The sequence below is a fragment of the Xyrauchen texanus genome, chromosome 32, assembly GCF_025860055.1.
Source record: "Xyrauchen texanus isolate HMW12.3.18 chromosome 32, RBS_HiC_50CHRs, whole genome shotgun sequence".
In the NCBI taxonomy this organism is placed as follows: Eukaryota; Metazoa; Chordata; class Actinopteri; order Cypriniformes; family Catostomidae; genus Xyrauchen; species Xyrauchen texanus.
In genome coordinates, this window is record NC_068307.1 from 5,911,413 (window position 1) to 5,938,730 (window position 27,318).

The 27,318-nt window shown below is 40.8% G+C and overlaps 1 protein-coding gene across 2 annotated transcripts in view; it reads left to right on the forward strand.

Moving 5' to 3' along the window:
- Window positions 1–23,872, forward strand: part of LOC127626166 (protein tyrosine phosphatase domain-containing protein 1-like) — a 30,781-nt gene extending 6,909 nt beyond the window's left edge. For both annotated transcript variants that reach the window (XM_052101761.1, XM_052101760.1), the window contains 9 exons: window positions 7,088–7,186; window positions 10,626–10,797; window positions 13,169–13,249; window positions 13,341–13,459; window positions 15,881–16,018; window positions 16,716–17,875; window positions 21,442–21,627; window positions 21,764–21,874; window positions 22,571–23,872. In XM_052101761.1, coding sequence (XP_051957721.1) covers window positions 7,096–7,186; window positions 10,626–10,797; window positions 13,169–13,249; window positions 13,341–13,459; window positions 15,881–16,018; window positions 16,716–17,875; window positions 21,442–21,627; window positions 21,764–21,874; window positions 22,571–22,705 — 2,193 coding nt within the window. In that variant the 5' untranslated portion in view covers window positions 7,088–7,095 and the 3' untranslated portion in view covers window positions 22,706–23,872. The remainder of the gene's footprint in view (window positions 1–7,087; window positions 7,187–10,625; window positions 10,798–13,168; window positions 13,250–13,340; window positions 13,460–15,880; window positions 16,019–16,715; window positions 17,876–21,441; window positions 21,628–21,763; window positions 21,875–22,570) is intronic.
- Window positions 23,873–27,318: the final 3,446 nt, after the last annotated feature.

Here is a 27,318-nt window from a genome sequence, read left to right on the forward strand (position 1 = left end):
TTGGCTGATTAGATAATTGCATGAATATGCAGGTGTACATGTGTTCCTAATAAAATGCATAGAAAATGTTTTGTCACCAAGCTATATATGTTTTACAGTGTTTGAATATATATGTTATTTTTCTATTATTGTTGAAGGCAGCATTGGCAGTGTTATGCCATCTCTCGGATTTGAAACGGCAGCACATCACTGATAAAATGATAATTACATGAAAAGTAAAGTTAAAATAGAAATGAATTATGTATTTACAAGTATACATAAAATGAAAATACAAACTGGACTTTTAATATTTACACAACCCTTGAGAATTTGAGATAAGCTTCTGTGTTTTGATACGGATTACAAAATCCATTCCTAATCAGATGAATTGTGCACACTGATTGACTAGTCTCAGGTTGAGTTTTTGGACAGCTCGAGTGGGGTTTCACTTTGTCTTTGTAGGATCAGTGTAAGGAGAAGTGTAGATTACAATGCAAATGAGTCTCATGATGCCACCTCTCTGTTCTGTGTCCTCTCATTTTACTCTGTAAATGAATCATGACGTATCAAATGAATGTTAAAATCCTTCTATATGAGCCTTGTCGCACAAACCTTGCACAAATAGGCATTACATAAGGCAATGTTCAGCAAATTTCTCTCCTGATGGAGGGAACGAGACGTTGTGTCAGAGAAGCGACACTAGGGGTCTCTCTTGAGCGCTGATATTCACCTCTGAACTATGAAAAAAGTATTTGCCAACCAGTATTTGCATGTCCCGCCCCCGGACATACGGGTATTTAAGCGGCGCAAATATGGGAGTTCATTCAGGATTTTTCTGAGGAGCCGGAAATGGTCCGGCCACAACAGTGGCTCGGCTCAGCGACGTGGCAGGGGAGACACAACGTCTCGTTCCCTCCATCAGGGAACGGAGGTTACATACGTAACCTAGACATTCCCCTTCTGTCGCTCTCTCCACGTTGTGTCAGAGAAGCGACACTAGGGGTCCACTTATAAAAGCGCCACATGCTGAGCCGTGTACGTGAACTGCTGATACAGGAGCGAGCAGGTATTCTTACGTGCAGGACGACCAACTGTATCAGGCTGCACGTACCCTTCCCCAATGCCCCATTTAAGCCATCAGGATTCCTTATCGCTACCCTGGAGGGGGAACAAGGTGCTGGCCACCAACCTGGGAACGGGCCAAGCCTGGCCGGGCCTCTTTTCTCTCTATGTTTCTCGCATAGAGCAACTTAGGCCGGGGTCCTTACACGCATTGAGGGAAGGGGGTCTTAGCCCTTATTCAGGGCGGAGAAGACCCTGCGGAGGCCACACCTACCCGAGAGGGGAGGCAAGTTTAAGTGGCAAAACCATCAGAGGCCTGACTTAGGGCCTATGTGGAAAAGTCGGTGCGGTGGTGGGTCCAGCCTATACAGGGGGAACATACAGCACGGCAACCGAGGCAGCCGTGACTGCCTAAGGGAAGCACGGGAGTCCACTCGCCGAAGGAGGCCTTATCTGTGGAGCACCTATACCAGTGCAGGGTAGCTTGCGGTACCTGCAGTGGCTTGGGTCGGCGAGTTCCTCCGCTGAACTGCGACCCACGAGTGCTAGGGAGGAATCAACCAGTGTCCCAAACCTGAGATCTCCTGGGAATGAAGGCGCACTGTTTCCCCTGGTTAGGGGGAAGGGCGCTAGATGCAAGCGATTCACCTGGTTCTACGGGCTCGGTACCTGAGAGAACACGGGACGATACTGACTCAACTCGGAGATTGTAGAATCTCGCAAAAGTGTTAGGTGTTGCCCAGCCCGCTGCTCTACAAATGTCTGCTAGGGCAGTGCCCCTAGCCAGTGCCCATGAGGACGCAACACTCCTGGTGGAGTGGGCTCGGACCCGCAAAGGGGGGGGCATGGCCTGGGTGTGATAAGCCAGGGAAATGGCATCGACAACCCAGTGGGCGAGTCTCTGCTTGGAGACAGCGTTCCCTTTCTGCTGTCCCCAAAGCAGACGAAGAGCTACTCAGAGTGTCTAGTGCTCTGTGTGCGGTCCAGGTAGATACGTAAGGCACGTACTGGACACAGCAGTGGAAGGGCTGGATCTGCCTCCACCAGGGGCAGCGCTTGCAGGTTCACTACCTGATCCCTGAAGGGTGTGGTAGGAACCTTGGGCACATAGCCCGGTCGCGGTCTTAGGATCACGAAAGTGTCTGCTGGACCGAACTCCAGGCAAGCGTCGCTAACAGAGAACGCATGCAGGTCCCCGACCCTCTTGATGGAAGCGAGCGCGATCAGCAGGGCGGTCTTGAGAGAGAGGGCCCTGAGTCCAACTGAGTCAAGCGGCTCAAAGGGGGGTCCGAGGGGAGCCTCTGTCCGGGCATACCAGAGCGGGCAGTGGGAGGTTTCTTTGGAGGCAAACAGGTCTACCTGGGCCTTGCCGAACCGGTCCCAAATCAGCTGGACCGACTGGGGGTGGAGTCTCCACTCTCCGCCGGGCAAGCTTTGTCTTGACAGCGTGTCCGCCATCACATTGAGGTTGCCGGGGACGTGAGTGGCGCGCAGTGACTCCAGTCGCTGCTGACTCCATAGGAGGAGACGACGGGCGAGCTGTGACATGTGGAGGGAGCGTACTCCGCCTTGGCGGTTTATGTAGGCTACGACCGTGGTGCTGTCTGTCCTGACTAAGACGTGTTTGTGTCGAATTAACGGAAGAAATTTCTGCAGGGCCAGAAAAACAGCCAGCAGCTCTAGGCAGTTGATGTGCCAGTGCAGCGGGCCTCGGTTCCACCGGCCTGCGGCTGCGTGCCCGTTGCACACGGCGCCCCAACCCAATTTGGAGGCGTTGGTCGTGACCAGAACTCGTCGGGACACCTGCTGCAAGGGTACTCCAGCCCTTAGAAAGCAAAGGTCTGTCCAGGGTTTGAAGGTCTGGCAGCAGGCAGAGGTAACTTTTACGTTGTGCGTGCCGCGGCGCCTTGGTCGTCTCGGGACTCAAGTCCGGAGCCAGTGCTGAAGTGGTCTCATATGCCCCAGGAGCTGTTGGAAACGTTTTAGCGGGACCACGGCGCCTGGCTTGAAGGAAGCGAGGCATTTCAGCACTGACTGAGCACGCTCGTTGGAGAGACGTGCTGTCATTGAGACAGCACGTCTGTCATTGAGACGTGCTGTCATTGAGTCTAACTCCAGACCGAGAAAAGAGATGCTCTGGACCGGGGAGAGCTTGCTCTTTTCCCAGTTGACCTGAAGCCCCAAACGGCTGATGGTCTCTGTGTGCGCATAGAAACTCTCGAGAGTGAGCCAGTATGAGCCAGTCGTCGAGGTAATTGAGTATGCGGGGCAAGAGCTGCCTCTGCGACTTTCGTGAAGACGCGAGGGGACAGAGACAGGCCGAAGGGGAGGACTTTGTACTGATACGCCTGGCCGTCAAACGCGAACCGTAGGAAGGGTCGATGTCGAGGGCAAATTGAGACGTGGAAGTACGCATCCTTCAGGTCTACTGCTGCGAACCAATCTAGATGCCGGACGCCAGATAGAATTTGTTTCTGGGTGAGCATTTTGAACGGGAGTTTGGACAAGGTCCGATTGAAAACTCGCAGGTCCAAGATCGGTCGTAAGCCGCCGCCTTTCTTGGGTACAACAAAGTAAGGGCTGTAGAAACCCTTCTTCATTTCGGTTGGAGGGACAGGCTCTATCGCGTCCTTTAATAGAAGGGAGGCGATTTCTTCGACGCAGGGAATGGGCATGTTGGCCGTGTACTGCGGAAAAATGTACGCCCACGAAGGGGCGGAGACCTGGCAAACTGAATTGCGTAACCGAGTCGAATGGTCCGGTGCAGCCAGCGTGACGGGTTGGGCAGTGAAAGCCACGCCTCTAAACTCCGTGCTAGGGGCACCAAAGGGACGGGTTTTTTGGACGTTCCGCAGTGGTGCGGAACAGGTAACTTGGCGTCGGGAGGCAACGTGGCGTCCCGAGGCTCTGGTGCTGAGAATAAACTCAAAGCACTTACCTTGCTCAGCGCACCCGGCAGGGGGCGGGTTCGTGACTGAGGAGGAGATCTGATGCTGGCGTCCTCTGGACTCGCCTGAACCGGCCGGCCGGGGAACAGTCATGGGGCTGAAGGCGGGGACACCGCGTCCATGGAGCCGGGACTGTTGAGGCCTGAAAGCAGAGTGCCGTGAGAACGGCATTTGCGGGCCATATGCCCCAGAGACAAAGGAAATAGCTCTTTTATTGAGAATTTGGGTACCGCAGCCCCCGTTAAGGGGTGCGGCAAATGAAAAAAACAAAGGATTCTCCTCCCGGCCCTCCACCGGGGGCGGAGCGGTCTTACCACCTCCGGAGCTAACTTCTTGGACTCTGGGTGCGTTGTCTCAGGAGCGCCTGGGAGCCTTCCGGGTCCTCGAGGGGGTCCGTGAGACAGGGGGGCGTGCGCTTCCCGCGGTTTGCTCGATGCTTGGTGTGACGAGTGGAGAGGGGTGCTCTCCACGAAGACGTCAGCTCGTCATGCACTTCCGGGAAAAACGGAACCGGGGCGAGGCTGTGAGCGGTGCGCAGACCCCAGGAACCAGTCATCCAGCCGAGATGGCTGTGGGGAGGATGGAGGGTTCCAATCCAAGCCCACGCTGTTGGCTGCCTGGGAAAGCATGTCGGACATCTGTGCGTCAGCCTCAGCCTGGGCATGCAAGCCCGAAGGCGGCAGCCCAGGGGAGTCCTCTGCATCAGATGCCGCGCCCTCCGGTGTCGTGGCGAGCTCATCGGCTTCCATCGCAAGAGGGTCGGCTGACTGGCTGTGAGGCGAGTCGCCACCGCCTCGAGACCAGACGGGAATCAACGAGCGTGCTGGGGCGCGGGTGGTCCGAGGGGGCGTACCCGCAGAGCTGCACCCGCAGCCATCCCCAAATCGCCTCCATCGCCAGCCGCAAGCTGGAGTGGCTTGCTCAAGGTTGTAAGCAAGCCGCGACCGCAACGTTGTCATGGTCATGTTCTCGCAGTGAGAACATGAACCATCCTAAACGCAACCTCGGTGTGATCGCTACCCAGACACACGAGACAGCGCCTGTGGCCGTCGGAAGCGGAGAGCACTCTACCGCATCCAGAAACAACACAGGGGCGGAAGGGCATCTTTATAAAGATGCGTCCTTAAAAGGACGTTCAATGCCGCTGTGTTTTGCTCTTTTAGAGGAAATTACTCTTTTAAATAAAATCACTCTTTTAGGGAAAAAACTCTTGAGAGTTTTTAAATCTGCACTGTCGATGCGCCCAGGGGCAGGAATGCACAGCCGTGCAAACAGGAGAAAGCCGCTGTTGTGCGCCGTGGAATCCAACAGTTACGACCATCGGCTCCGAAGAAATTTTCTGAATGAACTCCCGTATTTGCGCCGCTTAAATACCCGTATGTCCGGGGGCGGGACATGCAAATACTGGTTGCCAACTCTCATTGGCCTTTTTTCATAGTTCAGAGGTGAATATCGGTGCTCAAGAGAGACCCCTAGTGTTGCTTCTCTGACACAACGTGGTGAGAGCGACAGAAGGGGAACCAATGTTTTTTTTTTTTTTTTTAAATAACCACAAGATGGTGCCATAAACATGTGAAACTTTTATACCATAGGCTGTTTGGCACATCAGCTTGAACAGCGAGTGAAACAAGAGCCGTCAAACATTGTGTATCATATATAGGGTTAAAAAAACTTTGTACTCACCTGCAGCTGACATAGAAACCAATATCGATGGCATTAAGTTAATGCACAAATATCAACTCTGAGTCTACATAAAAAGGCGATCACATTTTTATAATTTCACATGTTATGATTCAGAAAACAAGTGGTGAAAGATGGCTTTTTATAAAAGAGTTATGCTCATGTTCAGATATTAAAGGCAGATACTGGTCTGTTAAGCTTCCGAGTTTCTCGTACCACTTCACATTTCCTTTCCATCAAAAAGAGATCAGTGTCCTTTGGTTTGCACAGCTCCAACAATAACCAAATATCAGTGAAGTAGAATTTAATAAGAATCAAAATATAAGTATTGTCACATGTGGCTTTGCTTGAAAGCACAGAAAGACGCCATCGTGTCTCCTTATCTCATCCAACACCTCGATGACACACATCCACAGAGCCCCCCTGAATTGCAAGATTTGGTAAAAGATTCAGAAGGAAAGTACCAATGGTAGGCAAATGCACAAAAGAAAATCAATTTGCGCAATTTGAGTACTGATTTTAATAGTCGACTAGCTGATGCAGAATCAGTTCTCGATTAGTGAATTACTCGTGCACATCCCTACTCAGAACAGGCTGAAGGACTGTGCCAAGTTTGCCTCTAGTCACCATAAAGAAGCATGATATTAACTAAGCTTTTGATTTTCACAATTCAATGTGAAAATCCAGAATTAATGGCTCTGTTTTTGTGCAGGATGGTTACATTCCTCTCCACTCCTTGCTGTGATTAAAGAAATGGCTATTACAGTCACAATGGTAATGTGAGTAGTCAACTGTTGACAGTTGATATGTTGTGGAGCATAAGGTTAAACTGACACATTACAGTTTCCATAGCCTCTCTGTATATAATAGAGCCTCTAGTAGTTTAAATAGTATAGGTGGAAAATACCTCACTTAGTTGGCTGTATAGGCTACAGGGAGTGTAATAGGAATTCTTTATTGCCTTAAGTTATTGGTGATATCTTGAGAATTTAAAGGAATAGTTCACTAAAAAATAAAACTTCTGTCATCCTTTACTCACCCCGATTGTTTTTTCCTCTGTGGAACACAAAAGGAAATGTTAGGCAGAATGTTTTTAATTTTGGGGTGTAAGATCTCCTTTTGAGATAAAGTAAAATGTCTATATTAACTCACTCCATCTTATCTAGAGCAAATGGAAGGAAAAGGTTGCAGCCTCCTCGCTAATTATATATATGCCACTTGTTGCTCTGTGACCAGAAAGTGACACTAGATCCAACGTGTGACACAGCACCACACTTTGTAAATATTCCTCCCAAGAGGGAAAACTCCCAGGCAACCAGCCTTACAACATCCTTGTTTATGTTGTGTCTTGTCTGTTTACTCTAGCACCGTTGTTTTTTGTCTTAGGCTCTGACACCATGTTTGCTTCCACCTTGCAGTGTCGGTGATGGCAGCAGGAGTCAGTTTGTTGAGTGACCTGCCCTACTGCAACGGCAGTTTAGCTAACAGCAGAGAGCCGATCACTGACATGGAGCCAGGTATGCTACTGCCATTTTTCTAGCTGTGGTTGACTGCAATTTGAAATAGTTAAATATGCAATCTTTCTATGAAAAAAAAAAAGAGCGTTCCTGTTGCGTGAAAACACTGGAGTCCTAGTCATTAGCTACGTTAGAATGTAATCTATGAATCTTATTAAAAAATGAATAATTGGGGGCCTGGGTAGCTCAGTGAGTACTGACAATGACTACCACCCCTGGAGTCACGAGTTCGAATCCAGGGTGTGCTGAGTGACCCCAGCCAGGTCTCCTAAGCAACCAAATTGGCCTGGTTGCTAGGGAGGGTAAAGTTACCTTGTGGTCACAATTAGTTGTTCTTGTTCTCAATGGGGTGCCTGGATTGTGGACAGTAGCACGAACCTCCACATGCTGCGAGTCTCCGCAGTGCCATGCACAACGAGCCAAGTAATAAGATTGACGTTCTCAGAAGCGGAGGCAACTGAGACTTGTCCTTCGCCACCCAGATTGAGGTGAGTAACCGCACCACCATGAGGACCTAGTAAGTAGTGGGAATTGGACATTCCAAATTGGGGAGAAAGGGGGATAAAATAATAATAATTACTGGTTACTCTAAAACAAAAGAATTTGGGATGGCGATTAATTCAATAAAAAAACAACATGATGCTCCAAAAGTGTCCGCCTGACTCATGAGTACATAGACCAACAATAAACATAGAGCACAGGAAAGTTGGCCATTGACAGGGTAATGTAGTTCAATGATATGGAAATAAAACAAAACATTTTTTACTTTAAAGTAGGACTGGGTATTATCTGGCTCCTAGCGATACAATAAATACTGCAATACACGTCACGATTCGCTATATAGCGATACATTATGATTTCATAATTTGATTAGATTAAGTATCAATACTGATTTCAATTCCAATTCATTTTGGTACTTTTCAGTTTTATACTGATATCTGATGAAGAGCATGTAGCTCGAAACATCAGGATTTTGTCTCTTGTTAAGTTCAGTACATTGATCTGGAAGTAACAGTGTGCCAAATTTGTTGTGTGTTCACATGATATGAATACACAAATAGTTAAATATAAATATCAATACATGGATCTAAATTATGATACAATATCATGAGAAAACGTATCGCAATATATTCATATTTGATTGTATCCACACAGCCCTACTTTAAAGCCAGTTTTTGCATTGTCTAAATGCTTTAATCCATGTCTGTTGTCACTATGTATATTAGGGCTGTCAATCGATTAAAATGTTTATGTATTACATTATTGTGGCAGAGGAGTTAAGCATTGATAAAACAATACAAAATTTGGCATTAGAATCCAATGATTGTTTATTTGCATATTATTGAAGCCATACATTGGCCTTCAGTTTGTCAATCAGTCTGAGATTTATTATGATGGCTTGTCTAAGGACCCGTCAACGTACACCTGCTTCAGATGGATGCATTTGGAGCGTTTAACTTTGGTTGCATCGCGTCATAAACATACAGTTTTTAGGTCGCTGTGCCAAGTTAAGCGTAGTTTAATATTTAGAAAAACACGTCTTGAGATCCCTAATTTTGGATTTGTGCTCCATCATGCTGTGTTTTGAATGCAAGAATGCATCAGAAGTGATCATCCCTATGCCCTATTCCCTTTGAAGACTTTACCATCCACTCTGAGAGCTTTGGAGGGCTAAAAGTTGCGGGGCCCTAAAATAATGGTCATTCGATACTCACTTTTTTAAGTCATTTTTATTGGGAAAGCAATTTTACAGCTTGACTATCGTGACTGTTTTGTCTTCAAAGTGCCGTTCGAGGGTGAATAATCCCATTTGGAACGCAGGTGTTGTGCCATATGCTAAAGGGTTGGCTAGTTCTCTGTATAAGCTGCGCATTGCTTATACAGCTGAAGTTTCGCTTACTGCCCCCTGAAGAAAACAGGTGGTACCTCAAGTTAGACTTGCTCAGGAATCTTCCTTATTACATACAGTCAAGGGACATGATTAATTGCATACTTTGTTTATGTGTTAATTTTATATAATTAAATCGCACTGTCAAGGCATTAAATCGAAAGCCCTAATATATGTATGATGTATTTGAATGATCTGTATTATAATATGTATTATGTATTTTATCACCAATTTTGTAATTATTATATTCTAAATTACCTTTATTTGGGGGCCTTTTTTCAGTAAATTTTAATGTGCAATTAATTGAGATTGATTGAGCTATTTAACCTACACATAATGTAATTAATTTGATAAAAAAATGTAATCGATTGACAAATATAGTTCCCCTGGCATTTAAAATAATATTAATCAAATTAATACAATTATGTATTAAATGAAGTTCCTATATCGGTTTTGTTAAAATGTCACTGTCATTAACTACAACATAATGTAAGATATATACAGGATGTGAATAGGATTTAATTAAGAGAGAAAACAATAAGCAAGAGAGCACAGGCTTGTATAGACTGTATTCAATTGTACTACACCATTCATTATCATCTGACAAATTGTAATTTTATAGATTAATATTTTAAAGGATGTGCATATGATTTATTTTTCTTTTCAGAAGAGGTAATAACAGGTAACAACATTAGTCCATTAGAGTGCCAAGACATTGTAAAAGCTTTTATAATTACATTTTGTTCATCTAATTTTATGACTCATTCTAATGGGATTGGCTTTTACGTCATGTATATACAGTGATAATGCATTTCTTTTCATTTCCTCTGAATTGGTTTGGTAATAAAAGCATCTTCAATGTTGAAGTAGATGAGGAGAATACGTTCTATGTACGCTCTGAGTTACATCAAATATTTGTATTCACCACACCAAATTGAATTCATCAGTTGAAAAAGTTTTATTCTAGTCTCATTTTGTTGAAGTGCATGCAATGAGAGCTCTCTTTATCATCCATTAAATGCATCATCCTGCCTCTTTTACCTGAGACCACACACACACACACTCTTCTGCACAGCCTCCCACTGACTTTGGACTTGGTCACTATGGATACCCTTTTCAAGTGCAACTGATGAACGCATTGGATCGTATTGGTCGCTCATGCCTCCTTTGTGCAACTGGGTGATTGTGTGGTGATGAATCACTGCACTGGGGTTAACACTTTGTTGAGTCAGTAGGAGGTTGTGCTGATGGATCATTGGATCATTGGCGCTCTAGACGAGAGACATGCAGAGACGGTTTAGCTGCTTGGGAAAGAGTCGTCGACACTCGGCCTCTGAGATCTTGCTGAAGATCTTGAGGGGGAGGCGTAGCTCAGCTGTAGCAGCACTAACTTCCTCTTCGCAAAGGGTCATTGTAGCGGTTAGCATGTCTGAGGCACAAACTGACATCAAAGGATGCAGACGTAAAGTGTGATGTTTGAGTTTAAGTTACTAAATCTGGTTAATAATTTCTCAAAATCCTAATTCTTCTCTTTTTTTTTTTGGTCTTAAGTCAATGTCAGAGTCCCTACTGCAAAGTACACAAAGGTTGGTGAGACTTTGAGGCATGTCATCCCAGGACATATGCAGTGTTCCATGGCGTGTGGTGGTCGAGCATGCAAATACGAAAACCCTTCTCGATGGAGCGATGAAGAGCAAGCTATCAAGGGATTGTACTCCTCCTGGTAAGCTTCCTCCTTCCTCGCTTTGCAGATGATACAGAGTAAACGTTGGTTGAAGTGAACATATCAACAATGTTTAGGATCAGTGGAGTGCACAATTCAGTTACATTGCTAGTTGATATATTTGACAATTTATGACCATCTCCGAGTCACTTTGACACAGAAACACATGTTGTCTCAGCTTTCTATTGATACAAGTATAATGTTTCTACTCCAAACTGATGCCGATATAATAATTTAAGTGTTGGCCAACACTTCAGTGCATTAAACTCACAATGTGTTTTTTCTGGTTTAAAGTAGAAGCAGGTCACGTGCTTTTTTTGTAAATTTTTTGTTGTTGTAATATTTAGGGATTCCTCGGTGTGCCGTTACCGATAACCGATTATTTTGAACAACATTTAATGATGCAGATACTGATAGTTCGTTGGTTCTGCTTTTTTAATACTACCTTGTTTCAAATTCATGATAATTCATTAAAATCAACTTAGAAAGAAATTTAAATTACTTCTATGAACTTCTATAAAATCTATGTCTCAAAATGTTTTCCATGTTTCAGATATAAACAAAACACTGAAACAAAAAGCACATTATTATCTCAAATGAACTGAATTCTGAATAGTGTCTTGTCACATTAAATTGGTAAAAAAAAATAAAAAATGTTCTTCACTTTTTTGAAGACTTATTTTTATTTAAATTAGCCTCCACTTTATCTTTAATAAACTTGTCATATTCCTTGCTGTGTCATAGCTTTAAGGCAATTTCCACTTCATAAAATTCTAGCAGTTCCAAGCTTAAAAACTACAACTCATCGATGCACACCATGCACAAAAATGCATGGTCATTGTCACCAAATTCTAAGATACATTGTGCCCTATTTTAAGAGTGCTTGTGCTTAGCGCAGCTTTATGCTTTAAGTCATAAGCGCCAAGTCAATGGGCATGGCCATGAAGTAAATTTATGCAAGCGTGTGCTAAGTCTAGGCACAATTGGGTTTGGCAAAATTCAACGTGCGAAGCACTAATGAGCTGGGTCAAGTGCAATTTAATTCTGTGGTTTTGCTCCAGTAATTGCTTAACTGGTTTTTCACCATGAAAATAGCCCTGGAAGCAAGCTGGCAAAATTAAAATATTAAGCATTAAAACAGCCTTGCGTTGCCCTCTTCTGGAGGAGGACACCAGGCTTACTGTATGTGAATATCAAGTTATATAGTGAAATACTGGACATATTTGACTTCACTCTGTCAGCAAAACGCTTTTGTTCTATGAAAAATAAGAGGAAAATAGTCATATAAATAAAGAGCCAAGGAAATTAGCCAAGGTGAGAAATTACATGACATAACATAACGAATTTTGATTTTAATATTTATTTATAGATGAAAAGATATATGGCAATTTGCAGTTTAGTTGTTTTGTTTTGCTCCCATAGTTGATTTTTTTTAATTTTATATTATTAGATGCTAATTCCATGATGCTGTTTTGTTTTTATTTTTATGGAAAAGCAGCTATAATGAACAAACATTTATCATTAATTTGACTTGATTGGGTCATTATTAACCTATATTATAGGTTAATAATGCACGGTTATTATGCACGGTCCAATGCATTTACATTGCAAAACAAACACAGAAATATATTTTTTCCAATTTGTCCGGCAAACTTTATCATTCCCGGACATGTAGCCAGTACCAAAATTTCTTAGCGGAAACTTTGATATAGATAGTTTAACTCAAATCTAATAAATCTTTGTTTCATAAAACGGCTATTGCCATGGACATAATTAGATATTTCACTGTATTTTCACAGTTTGGACATGAACTTTATTACCACCTGCTGGTGAAATCTCTAAACTGCAAATGTAGGAACTAAACGTAGAAATTTGCGCTTTGCGCTGAAAACAGAGGTGGTTTTGAAACATCTTAGCACAACAATCTATTTCTCAGGCAAATTGCACTTCGCGGCACTTCATTACAGTATACCCACAATTTGCTCGCATACACCCACAGATAGTGCAAACACTACCATCCACGGCAATTTGTGTTTTGCGCTGGCATGAAAATTGCGCTTAAAATTTGCAATCTCACAAAAATTGTATAAGACGCAGCGCTTATCCAGTTTCAAGAAAATAAGGCCCATTTTCTTTTATTCCACAGAGCTGTAGAGTTAATGTCCGACAGGTTTTTCTGCCCCCTTCTGAAAAGTAATAATCTGCCCTGATCTTCGGCTGTTTTTAACAATCGGCCGATGTCCGATAGCACGGATAATTGCTTTTATCGCCTGAGACCGGTGTTTGGCTGAGATATAGGTGCATTTCAAGGAATATTCAATGTTATTCAGTCCGATATTTTGTTGATGTCTAACCCATACTTTGTTCGCAGGATAACAGATCACCTGTTAGCCATGGCAAGGCCTTCGACTGAAATCATTGAAAAGTTCAACATCATTGAACAATTCCAAGCGTATGTTGAAGTCAGTTGCATGCTACCAGTAATTGATTCCCAAGCTGCATCACAGAAAACTTTGCTGACACTTTATTTTTCTTCCTTTTAGGTGTGGTTTAAAGACAGTTATCAACCTGCAGCGACCAGGTGAGCATGCCAGCTGCGGCAGCACTCTGGAGTCAGAGAGCGGTTTTACCTATCGCCCAGAGGTTTTCATGGAGGCAGGGAGTAAGTACCCACAGGCACACAAACATACACCTATTCCCCTTCAGTAATTCTGCTCATTATATCTCATACTGATGGAATCAGGTTAGGTTAATCCTGAAGAATATTATGACATCAATTGTTAAAGTTTGTTTGACAAGTTAAAGAACCTTTTACTGTAAGCAGTATTTGCTTTCTAAACATGCAGTAATCGTGCTTGGCAGGAGCTGTTCAGCCTTCATTCGGGTTTTTAGTCTTAGGGGGATTGGCAACCTTTAACAAGCTCTCCTGAGAGTGTTGCTTTGCTTATAGTCAGTAAATTCTGGGAAACTATGCACGTCACAATTTTCCACAGAGCGCAGCAGCATGTCGTAGCATGCATTAAATGTCTTTTGAATTAAGGAAGAGTCGGCCCTGATAGTTGTTCTCTGTGTGTTAGACAATTTATCCTGTTATTCCAATTATAGAGTTTGACTTTATATAAAAATGTCCCAGTGCTAAAAACAAACAAACAACAATGTACAGTGGCTCCATAAATACACTTATGCCACACTAAAATTGTATTAATTTTATTGCATTCGATAACAAAATATAAAACCAAGTTGCATCTGCAAGCAAATGCTGCCAGAGCTTTTATCACAATTTACCTTTTTAGCAATGACTTTTCAACTAAGTGGTGCCAGGGTGATTTTTAATGCACGTATGAAGTCAGTTCCCTCCTCAAGTTCACGCAGGTGTCCAAGCAGGGTAACCATGTTCCACTATCGTTTGACAACCATGTTTTGCTTTAAAATCTAGCTTAAGCTATTTTTCTTTAAAATAAATGCCACTTGGTCTGATATTTTGCCATCTAATGCAATGGAATTCATACACTCGTGAGCCAAAATATTATGACCACCTGCCTATTATGCAGTTGGTCCTCAGTGTGCTGCCAAAACAGTGCCGACCCACCGCAACATGAACTCTACAAGACCCCTGACGGTGTCCTGTGGTATCTGGCACCAAGACATTAGCAGCAGGTCCTTCAAGTCCTGTAAGTCGTGAGGTGGAGCCGCCGTAGATTGGAATTGTTGATCCAGCACATCCAACAGATGCTCAATCGGACTGAGATCTGGGGAATTTGGAGGCAAGGGCAACACCTTGAACTCTTCATCACGTTCCTCAAACCATTAGCGAACAATGTGTGCAGTGTGGCAGGGTGCATTATCCTGCTGAAAGAGATCACTACCATCAGGAAATTCCATTGCCATGAAGGGTTGTACCTGGTCCGCAACAATGTTAAGTGGCATGTGTCAAAATGGCATCCACATGAATGGCCAGACCCAGGGTTTCCCAGCAGAACATTGCCCATAGCAGCACACTCAGTGGCAATTTCTCAGGGCCAGCAAAGCCTTCTTTGCTGGCGTAATGTGCCTAATAAATAAATAATATTTCATCCTTTCATTCTCGTTGACCTTTTTGCCTATTTAGTTTAAATCGCTTTCCAATCCTAATTCATCTACAAAGGAATAGCAAAAAACAAAAATAATTATCCAATCAGAATTTATTCCTCGATGCTTACAAGCAAAGAGTGACAACTGTTTCACAAATCACATGCCCGAAGCCGAGCTCCACCCAGTCAGGACTTCTGAATGTCCACAGAATCCCTCAACAGTGCAAATGATTCATCAGCCAATCAGATTGATTTATTTGTTCTTGTGGGTGTGGTCTTTAGGACTACATCCCAGTCCAGGCCTTCTAGCTGGCCTTGAGTGACGCAATCACGCTTTAAGTGCTGTACGTAATTTGAAAGCGAAAAGCGCGAGATCTTGCTGACGAGTCGGCTGTCATCACTGCCATTATTGCCGATGGAAAAGAGATCCTTATGGATTTAAAAACCTGAGATGTTCTGCATGATCGTGCGATTGATTAATTAAACAGGAAAGGAGGACTGATTTTCACTTAAAGCAAATTGCGAAGTGCTTTTTGCATCTTGTGCATCGATAAGCCTTGGGCGCCCAACACCCTGTCACCTGTTTGTGGTTTGTCCCTCTTTGAGCACTGTCGGTAGGTACTCACTACTGCTGACCGGGAGCACCCCCACAAGCCTTGACGTTTCAGAGATGCTCTAACCCAGTCGTCTGGCCATAACAATTTGGCCCTTGTCAAAGTCGCTCAGGTCTTAACTACTGCACATTTCTCTTGCATTCAACACGTTGACTACGAGAACAGATTGTTCGCTTACCATCTAATCTACCCAGACCTTGTCATGTGGCCATGTTAGGAGATGCTCAATGTTATTCACTTCACCTGTGAGAGGTCATAATGTTTTGTCTCATCGGTGTAAATTTGATTGGCCAATGTATCCAAAGACTGTAGGATACACTGTAAAGTTGAATGTCATTACTTGCAGTTTTTATTTGGCCTGTTATACATCTTAAGAGATTTGGATTTCACATTTTTCAGTCTATTTTTACAACTTTGGCTGGAAGGACTATGGAGTGGCATCCTTGACTACTATCCTTGACATGGTGAAAGTTATGTCATTTGCCATGCAAGAGGGAACAATTGCTGTCCACTGCCATGCTGGACTTGGTAGGACAGGTCAGTATCTTGATCTTTGATTCTGCATCTTGAATTCTGATGTAAAAGATCATGGTGTTTTTTGGATCCATTTTGATAAATTTTTCTGCATTGAAATGAAGCAATACCATGCTGTTTTCCTACAACCAAATCACTGCCGTACTGATAGTCAGAATAACAGCATGGTTGTGAGTGTGATATTGCTTTTATGCAACAGTTTAACAAACAAATGAAATTGAATAACTTGCGTTTCAGACAAATATTTGCCAGTTTGTACATTTGTTCTCCAATAGCGAAACCAGTTCTAGAAGAAGGCAAGGCTTCAAACACATACAGTATCTTTTATGAACAAATCTGTATTTTTGAATGAATCTTTTAAGTAAACAAATCAGTCACGTTCTCTTAACAGATGTTGTTTAATGATTAAAACATAAAATGCGTTAAGATGTAATCTGCAGAAATGGCCACTGAACAATTTGGTAAATAAAACCAAAATTAATGCTGAATCAAAATCCCCACCACTTTTTGTAAAGTGGTGAACACAGATGTGTAGAGTGACATTCCAGTGCTGTTATACTAAAAAGCAGTACTCTTGGAACGCTGCTTGTTCAAAATTTGAGGACCAGATCTAAATGTTGTGTAAGTTCAATTTGAGACAGTGTAGCATAAAATGTAGTCTGATTACCCTTCATAATTCAATACATTTGTCTTCTCATAGGTGTCTTAATCGCATGCTTCTTAGTATTCACTTCGCGGATGAGCGCGGATCAGGCCATTTTGTTCGTCAGAGCTAAACGGCCAAATTCCATCCAGACTCGCGGTCAACTGTTGTGTGTACGAGAATTCGCCCAGTTCCTTGTGCCACTGCGGAGTGTATTCTCGTGTGCCGAGCCCAAAACTCATGCGGTCACGTTGTCACAGTTCCTTACTCGTCAGCGCCATCTGCTGCATGGCTATGAAGCGCGACAAATGAAGAACATGCCAAAGATCGTAAACCTGGTCTGCAGACTCCTATTAGACATAGCAGAGAACAAGCAGTCAGTGGAAGAGCAGGTGTTGGATATCCCAGACCTCACGGAAGAAGTGAAGAAGACGGTCTCCTTGCAAGCCATCCAACAGTTAGGGAAGGAGATGAGGGTGAAAGGGATTCCCATGTCCTCACCTCGCTCCCCTGAACAACCCAGCGCTCCTCTTGAAGTACAGTGTGACCCACCTCATGACCGTCCACTCCGTAGAGACCATGAGTTTGACGTGCTTTGGAGATGGCCGACTGTAGACAACTCCTACAATTCTCAACTCATCTTAAGAAAATGTCTTTGCTATAGTGACTCTGCCTTGCACAGACTGGACGCCAGAATGCAGGAACTGCAAAGTCCCCAGAATGCTCTTGGCAGCAAATCTGGTTTAAACTTTTCTGAACACTTCACCTCACAGAGCAGATTAGCTGCACAAACCCCTGATCTTCATAGGTCTGTATCCCCTTTGACATCTGAAAGCAACAGCAGTCCCAAACATGGCTCTTTAACAGGTTCCAGTAGCTCCCTGGAACAATCCAAAAAAGGTCAAGGTCAAATGCCTAGCTCTCCTATCTCCACACAACGGGTACCCCTGAAGGAGGCAAAGCGTAGCATGTCCTATGGATTTCTTGGGAGGACCAGTGTGAACAGCAGTTTAATGCTTTTTGTAGGGACACCAGAACCTGCTGGAAATGTACAAATGTGTAAAGACAGCAAAAATCACCTCAGCACTGATGAAACAATAACCTCTGATAGACTTCAGAGTGAGCTCACACCTGAGACTCGCCATCTGTTTGTGGCCAAAGCTCTCACAATGGACATTGATGAAGATGAAGTCAAGAATATTGTCTCATTGTGGCAGGTAGGAGCAGTACTGTAATTTATGATGTCCCATGAGCAAAATGCTGTATGCAGTACATTTTATTTAAAAATGAATTGGTAACACTTTACAATAAGATTTAATTTGTTAACAACCTTATTGAAAATGATCTAACAATGAACAATACTTTTGCTGCATTTATTAATCTTAGTTTATGTTAATTGCAACATATACTAATACATTTTTAAATCAAAGGATGTATAAGTAATGTGCTACGAACTTACATGTAAATTAACAATAAACAATTTTATTAACTAACATTAACAAAGAATACAAAATGATGTAAAAAATATATTGTTTGTGATGCCCAATGCATTAAATAATGTCAACAAATGGAACCTTATTGTAAAATGTTACCGATGAATTGAACCACTTAGAATTATTGATAGTCAGTAAGTTACAAAATACAAAGCTTAAAGTTGATTTGTGTAAATTAGATGCTATGTTTTTATTTAGAACTGTCAGTAGATTCCATTTGTTATTAAATGACATGCCGATTAATTAATCACATGTATACAGTGTATATATATATATATATATATATATATATATATATATATATATATATATGTAGAAAGCCCCCATATACAGTGCATCTGGAAAATATTTACAGCATTTCACTTTTTCCACATTTTGTTATGTTACAGCCTTATTCTAAAATGGATTAAATTCATTAACTTCCTCAAAATTCTAAAAACAATACCCCATAATGACAACGTGAAAGAAGTTTGTTTGAAATCTTTGCAAATTTATTAAAAATAAAAAACGAAAACAAAATCACATGTACATAAGTATTCACAGCCTTTGCCATGACACTCAAAATTGAGCTGAGGTGCATCCTGTTTCCACTGATCATCCTTGAGATGTTTCTACAACTTGATTGGAGTACACCTGTGGTAAATTCAGCACACACCTGTCTATATAAGGTCCCACAGTTAACAGTGCATGTCAGAGCACAAACCAAGCCATGAAGTCCAAGAAATTGTCTGTAGACCTCCGAGACAGGATTGACACAGATCTGGGAACGGGTACAGAAAAATGTCTGCAGCATTGAAGGTCCCAATGATCACAGTGGGCTCCATCATCTGTAAATGGAAGAAGTTTGGAAGCACCAGGACTCTTCCTATAGCTGGTCGTCTGGGCAAACTGAGTGATTGGGGGAGAAGGACCTTAGTCAGGGAGGTGACCAAGAACCTGATGGTCACTCTGACAGAGCTCCAGCAGTTCTCTGTGGAGAGAGGAGAACCTTCCAGAAGATCAACCATCTCTGAAGCACTCCACCAATCAGGCCTGAATGGCCAGACAGAAGCCACTCCTCAGTAAAAGGCACATGACAGCCCAACTGGAGTTTGCCAAAAGGCACCTGAAGGACTCTCAGACCATGAGAAACAAAATATTGAACTCTTTGCCCTGAATGGCAAGCGTCATGTCTGGAGGAAACCAGGAACCACTCATCACCTGGCCAATACCATCCCTACAGTGAAGCATGATAATGGCAGCATCATGCTGTGGGGAGGTTTTTCAGCGGCAGGTACTGGGAGACTAGTCAGGATCGAGGGAAAGATGAATGCAGCAATGTACAGAGACATCCTTGATGAAAACCTGCTGCAGAGCACTCTGGACCTCAGACTGGGGTGAAGGTTCATCTTCCAACAGGACAACGACCCTAAGCACACAGCCAAGATAACAAAGGAGTGGCTACGGGACAACTCTTTGAATGTCCTTGAGTGGCCCAGCCAGAGCGCAGCCAGAGCCCAGACTTGAACCCGATTGAACATCTCTGGAGAGATCTGAAAATGGCTGTGCACCGACGCTCCACATCCAACCTGATGGAGCTTGAAAGGTCCTGCAAAGAAAAATGGGAGAAACTGCCCAAAAATAGGTGTGCCAAGCTTGTAGCATCATACACAAAAAGACTTGAGGCTGTAATTGGTGCCAAAGGTGCTTCACCAAAGTATTGAGAATACTTGTGTATATATATGTAATAAATGTTTTTTATTTGTAATAAATTTGCAAAGATTTCAAACAAACTTCTTTCTCGTTGTCATTATGGGTTATTGTTGGCAGAATTTTTAGGAAAATAAGAAATTTAATCAATTTTGGAATAAGGCTGTAACATAACAAAATGTGGAAAAAGTGAAGTGCTGTGAATACTTTCCGGATGCATTGTAATAATTAAATATACCTGTATAATGATTTAATAATTAAATATACCTGTATAATGATTTAATAATTATATTTCAATAATTGTAAATATAGTAGAAATAATAAACATATTATAAATGCAATATACACTCACTGAGCACTTTATTAGGAACACTATGGTCCTGATAAAGTGCCTGATGTGTTCTTCTGCTTTTATAGCCCATCCGCCTCAAGGTTTGACATGTTGTACATTCTGAGATGCTATTCTACTCACTACAATTGTACAGAGTGGTTATCCGAGTTACCGAAGCCTTTCTGTCAGCTTGAACCAGTCTGGCTATTCTCCATTGACCTCTCGCATCAACAAGGCTTTTCCATCCACAGAACTGCCGCTCACTGAATTTTTGTTTTTGGAACCATTCGGAGTAAACTCTAGAGACTGTTGTGCATGAAAATCCCAGGAGATCAGCAGTTACAGAAATACTCAAACCAGCCCGTCTGACACCATCAATCATGCCATGGTCTAAATCAATGAGATCAAATTTTTTCCCCATTTTGATGGTTAATGTGAACATTAACTGAAGCTCATGACCTGTATTTGCAAGATTTTATGCTTTGCACTTCTGCCATACCATTGACTGAGTCGATAATTGCATGAATATGTAGATATACAGGAGTTCCTGTAAGTGGTCAGTGAGTGTATTTGTATATAAATGTCACTGTGTTTAGGTTGCTTTAGGCTTGAATTGTTCTGATGATTGGAATATTCCTTAATATGGTCTGTGGATAATGATTAATACCGTTAATGTTTTTAACTCTTTATTTTTATATAATTAATTGCACTGAATTAACACGTTAAATCAACAGCACTAGTTAAAGGAAACCAAACATTTTTATTCTCTCATCTTTTACTCACCCATTTAATCACCCTCATGCCATCCCAGACTTTCTTTCTTCTGCAGAACACAAATGAAGAGTTTTAGAACAATATTTCAGCTCTGTATGTCCATACTAATTTCTGGACACCATTCACTTGCATTGTATGGACATACAGAGATGAGATATTTGTGTTCAGCAGAAGAAAGGAAGTCACACACATTTGGGATGGCATGAGGGTGAATAAATAAAGAGATAGTTTTCATTTTTGGGTGAACTATACCCAGCCTGACACATCAACATTGACTCGAACCAATGGCGTGAGTTTGTGGCTGGCCTGTCTGATTGTTAAACCGTTAGAAAACCGCGATTATTTTTGCAATTCCGTTTGGTGAGGCTAGTGGCTCAGAAATTAAACACTTCTTCTAAAATTCATATAGAATGTTATGCTTTTGATTTGCAACAAAACCTCTGATATTTACTGGGTAACCTCCTGTAATAAACACTTGAATGCTTTTGCATCTCAGACAGAGCTGAACTCCCATGAAGGTGCATGGGAGAGATTGTGCACAGAGAGAGATGCTGTTGTGCTCTCCACACTCATGTGGTCTTGGCTAGAACAACTGAAAGAGCCAGTCATCACAAAAGAGTATGTGGAGACTTTGGCTGAAGATAGATTCAATCCCCAACATGCTCTGAATTCACTGGATGAGGTACCAAACTACAGTCAAAACTGTGCCTTAAAGAGTACTTTACATTACAAATGCAAAATGATTAGACAGTGTATTTAATGGATAGTATATGCTGAAACATCTTTCTTTGTGATTGATTGTGTCTTATGTTATTTAGGGACTAAAGCAAACCCTTCTTTGTGTTCTTGACTGTGCTGCTCATTTGCTTAAAGTACCAGAGGAGGTTGAAAATGCCTTTCTTGAGCGTACAATCAAAGCATTTACTTGGGTAGGTCATGGCAACAAAAAAGGCATAGCTTCAGACTAAAGCAGGGATACTCAAATTTCCTAGCTCGGGGATCACTTTTAGAAAATGTGGGGAGACCAAAGGGGCCAATGAACAAAAACGACCTGGTCATACTTGATTTTCAATTGATTTTATAATGTGTAGTAACCCTCCCATGAAATGTTTCGTTGATTATAATGGGATAACATCTAGAGCAAATTCCAAATGGTATTTTTGCCACCTGGAAAGGCACTGCGGAAAGGAGCAATACAATCTCTTGACAGAAGACCCCTCTACAAGCTTGTTGGCGAAATGTACCTACAATGGCCACTTAATTTTGCCATCCATGATCACATGTTCCTGGGTTGTGTATCCTCACAGACTGATCTCATTGTGAACTGGCAACAGTCAAGTTAAAAAATCATCAATTGTCTGAAATTGGTCTGTGCTCACCAAAATGTAAAACACTGCCCCCATTGGATGAAGCTGGAAGTGTTGTTGAACGTATGATCACGTGCTGCTTGGGGGTAAAATGTCCACAGGGTGGCACCAAAAGCGAGTTGTTTTGAGTTAAATTATATATTGTGGTCAAAATACATGGGGCTGCATTTTGAGTATCCCTGTGCTAATTGTATAAAACCTAAAGTTTTGTGGAATTAAACCAAAACTGATTCTGATCATCTGTTTTATCTTATCCAGATTACCTCTGATTCAGAGAATGGGCAGATAATCTATAAGACTCTAAAAGAAGTAATGATGCCAGTCCTCAATGATATGAGGACAAAAGCAATGGAAGAGCTGGAATTGACCTGTCACGGTTCCCACATACCATGATCAATTTACCAAGACAGTGAGACACTGGATCTGGAAACTGACCTCTGGAGTGAATTTTGAAGGACGAAATACAAAAGAAAGGGAAAAGGTAGAAATATACAAATAAAAGGCATGCCTTAACAGGTTTAGTCGTTTTTTTTTATGATTGTTTCCTTTTTTCAGGGCTATCTTGGTCCTGATTGCCTATTTAAATCATGTATTTTAACAAGTCTTTAATATTAGTTAATACAGGTTACACTTTATTTTATTTTATTGTTTTTACAGAAAACATATTCACTGCCATACATGTGTGTGCCACAATGTTCTGTTAAGTTATTTTTCTAATTTGTACTTAATATTTTGTTTCTATTTTTGTTACACTATTCAACTAATGAAATTATTTATTGAAAAATATATCATTTATTTATTATTGCTTTTGTTTGGTTCAGATGAATCGAGGTTTCTCGTGAAATATACAGTAAATTCTGTCTTATAATACTGTTTGAATAGAAAGATAGATTGTTAAATGTGTACATTTGTTTTGACCAACCAAATAATAACACTGTGCAACAAGTCTCATTTTATGATCTTTTTAATGCTTTATTGAATTAAGCAAATTGCCAGATTTGCTCGTTCTTTCCTTTGCAATTGAAAAGGTGCAGAAGAGGAAAATGGAATGATTTCTTTCATAATGCAATGCAGTTTACATTAGATATAGCGCAGCATTATCGATCACAATTTGAAAATTACATTTGAGAATGTTTCGTTACAATTCCAGCTTAAAGCAAACTACTGCCATATATATAGGCTTTTGCTAAATGCTCTCTGCCTTTTATTATAATTATTTGTAACTAAGCTCATTCATTAAATAAACTTGGAAGAAAAAAATAGGAAGACATACGGATGAAGGTGTTTAAATGTGATGTGGTGTTTTAATACTGTATATAACACCGTAGTGTTTAGAATTCAACGTTTGACCTCATTTGTCAACTAAAGTGCTCACATAGTCTTTGTAAGTAAATATACTGTTGCCAACAGAATATATGTTATTCATGTCTGTGGAAAATGCTTTCTGATTTCTGTAGACTGACTACTGTGGATTTTCAAAAGCACTATATATTTTTTATTTATTACATTTTCATTTGAATCTTTTAAAAAAAAAAACATTCTGCAACATTTTATCTTTTTGCATACTTTCTTATTAACATACTTTTTCACATTTGCTTCTAAGTTTCATTAAACATCTTGTATATTTGCAACTCTGTGTTCCTGGTTATTATTTCTTAAATAACATTTGGCCCTTGGAAGAGTTTAACCATTGGAGGGGAGTTAATGGTGTAATGTTGACAGTTCTATAGAAGTGTTACCAATTGAATCTTTGAATAAATCAAGATTACATATTCATTTCTACAAGTATAGTTTGCATATCTGAAGCAGAAATGCAGGCTCTTTGTCTTGATCTATTCACACTGCCTGTTCTGGAGCTGCCCAGCAGACATAATTATTGCCAGAAGAGCAATAGACAAACTCAAGTTGCACAGAAGGGCATAGTGTTTCAAGCCTTGTGTGCTACTAGGTCATCATTTTCTATGCATAAATCCAGCAAAGTGTGATAAACGGTGTTTTATATTCTTATACATCCTTATATGATATATATATATATACTCGTGTCAGTTCAACAGATTTTGACATAGTAAAACAAGCCTCAATTGCAGTAAATAAGACTTCAAACTATTGTTAAAATGTATACACCTTGTTTTTAGTTATTGCATATACTGTAGCATCTGGATGAATATTAAGAGGAAGGTGTGAAATAACAGCATGTGCTCTACATTTATGGTCTTTTGTTATTAGACTAAGTCAATGCCAGGTATAAAGCAGTGGTGAAAAAAAAGCCTATAGCACACAAAAAGCCCCAAAAATTGGACTCAACTCAGCACATTGAGTAAACTTGTTCCCTCAATTGAATCAAGTAATGGTGTCTTCAAAACTTGTGTAATTAAGTTCACTTAACTTGGTGATCACATAGAATAAACAACTATTTAACCTGTGTGTTGTGTTCGTTTGTGATAACACCTTTTGTGTTCCCGGTCAAAAATGACCAGCCTACAAAGAATTTGAATAAATCTCTCATATTGCATATATTATCACAAGATATAGCATTATATATTATATTTTTGTTATCTTAGTTTAGTAATTATTTAATTTAAATTGTATTAGATTTTTTTTGTATTGATAGAAGGATTCATTGAACTGAGCTTATACCGGAATAGCGAGGGGCGCTCCCTGCAGAATTTTGTTTTAAATAATAATAATTATGCAAAATATTAAAAACTACTTGCTTGATCTAAACCAAATATGTGTCCATTTAAAGCTTAGAATCTGGACTTTACGATGCATAAAGCTGATCCTACCAATTCTTAAATAATGCTTTTTAATTTGCTGACAAATCAGAACTGTTTTGTTCTCATAATTAGCAAATTTGTTGTCACAGCAATTATATTCTGAGTTGGTTAAAACACAAAAAAGATGAGATAGCCATGTGTTTGTTATATATCGTTGAAAAGGTAAAATGCAAAAAAAGAAGCCAAACTGTAGTGAGTATTAGTGTATTAAATTCCCACTGACACACATAAATATAATTAACAGGAGCGTATTTTTGTCACATTTTTCCTTATTACTTCCCGAAACGTAAAACAAAGACAATGACATATCGTAACTTACAGCAGACTATCACAATTCAAACAAGCCCAAACACAACATATTGTAATATGATAAATAGATCTTAAAATATTCCTCTCAACACATGTTGTGTGTGTCTGTGTGTGTGTGTGTGTGTGTGTGTGTGTGTGTGTGTGTGTGTTTGTGCGCACGTGTGTGAGCACGCACACATGCCTGAAGTTTTTGAGTGTGCAAACATATATCCAGATATGCTCTTCTCTGAACACTTAATATTTCTGTATTTTGCAGTCTAGTCCATTTATTTCCAATGGCTGGTAACTTAAGACCGGGAACACCGCAGGTGTAAGTAACAATGTGAAATTAATGCAATTTTATAAAATGTATCTAAATAAATAAATGTGTGTGTTCAGATGCCCTGTGTGAACAAAGTCATGGCATTTTATTCCAACTAAATGAAATAAACGGCAGTTTTCAGAAAAAAAGAAAAAAGAAAACAAAGTGAATCAGTCAGTTTTGACAGGAACACAATATAAGGGTTAACAAAGGCAACTACATGCTATTAGATTTAACACAGATTTGCTATTTAAATGTTGTTGTTTCGACTTCATCATTTTAATGGAACGGATTCAACTTGAGGTCATACAATAACATCATGAATATGGAAGATTATAACTGATTCTAGATAAATCATTTAATAAAAAGGTCTAATCTGAACAAAGGGGACACAGATTACCCTAATGGTGACATCACACAAAACAGCTGTTTGTAAGCAGATTCTTTGTTTAGCTCCCTCCTATAGCACCAGCTTGATTATATAGTTTTTACACTTCTGTATCTAAGTTATGTGCCCAAAACTTAACATTTCAAGTCATGTTTAATAATGACAAATTGATTTTTTCCCCTCCCGGTAATGACAACATTGAGTTTCCAGTGCAGGGTTTATTAAAACAAACAAATAAATAAATAATCCTTTCTTTCTTTGTCTGTTTCTTCTTTCTGCTCTAGCTTCTGTACTGAAACTTGGCAGAGTGAAACTGCAGATGCTGCTGGCTTTTGTATTAAAAACGTTCATGCGATGTTCCTCATTTGTAAGTTGCTTTGGATAAACGCATCTGCTAAATGTAAATGTAAATGTAATGTAAATGACTGACATTAAAATCATTTTGATTCTTTTTATTTTTTTTTAGTTCCAACATCGAAAACTGTGACCAAATACGTTTTGTTCATGACTCTGCTCAGTGAAAGCTAATTGGTTGTATTAACAATGAGAATGTTTTCAAACACTTTATTGGGTAGAGATATCATTGATATTATAAGCAGCATTTTACCATCATCATAAGGTAGGCCTAATCTTTTTCTAGCTTCAAGCAAGAATATATATAGATAAACAACGCCACCTTGTGTTAGGCTATACAGCAGTTTTAAAAAAGAATAGATGCACAGCTAACTTCTGTTTGCTCCAGGGGTATTCCTATAGGCTAATGTAAATCACTTTGAATTTGGTCCATAGTGGTCCATACAATGCAAGTGAATGGCAGCCAGAACTTTGAAGCTCCAAAAAATACAAAGACAACAAAGGCAGCATAAAAGTAATCCATTTGACTCCAGTGGTTAAATCTATATCTTCAGAAGCGATATGATATATGTGGGTGAGAAACAAATTAATATTAAAGTCCTTTTTTTACTATAAATCTCCACTTTCACTTTCACATTCTTCTTCTTTTGTTTTAGGCGATTCGCATTCTTTGGGCATCTCACCACCTACTGGGTGTCACCAGTAGGTGGTGATATGATTAAATATTGATTTATTTCTCACCCCCACCTATCATAATGCTTCTAAAGCTTCCCAACACAATATAATATACAGTATACATTATACACAAAATAAAATAACACTGTATACAAATAAAAATACACAGTAACCCCAAGATTTTCACCCGCTGTTGCACTTG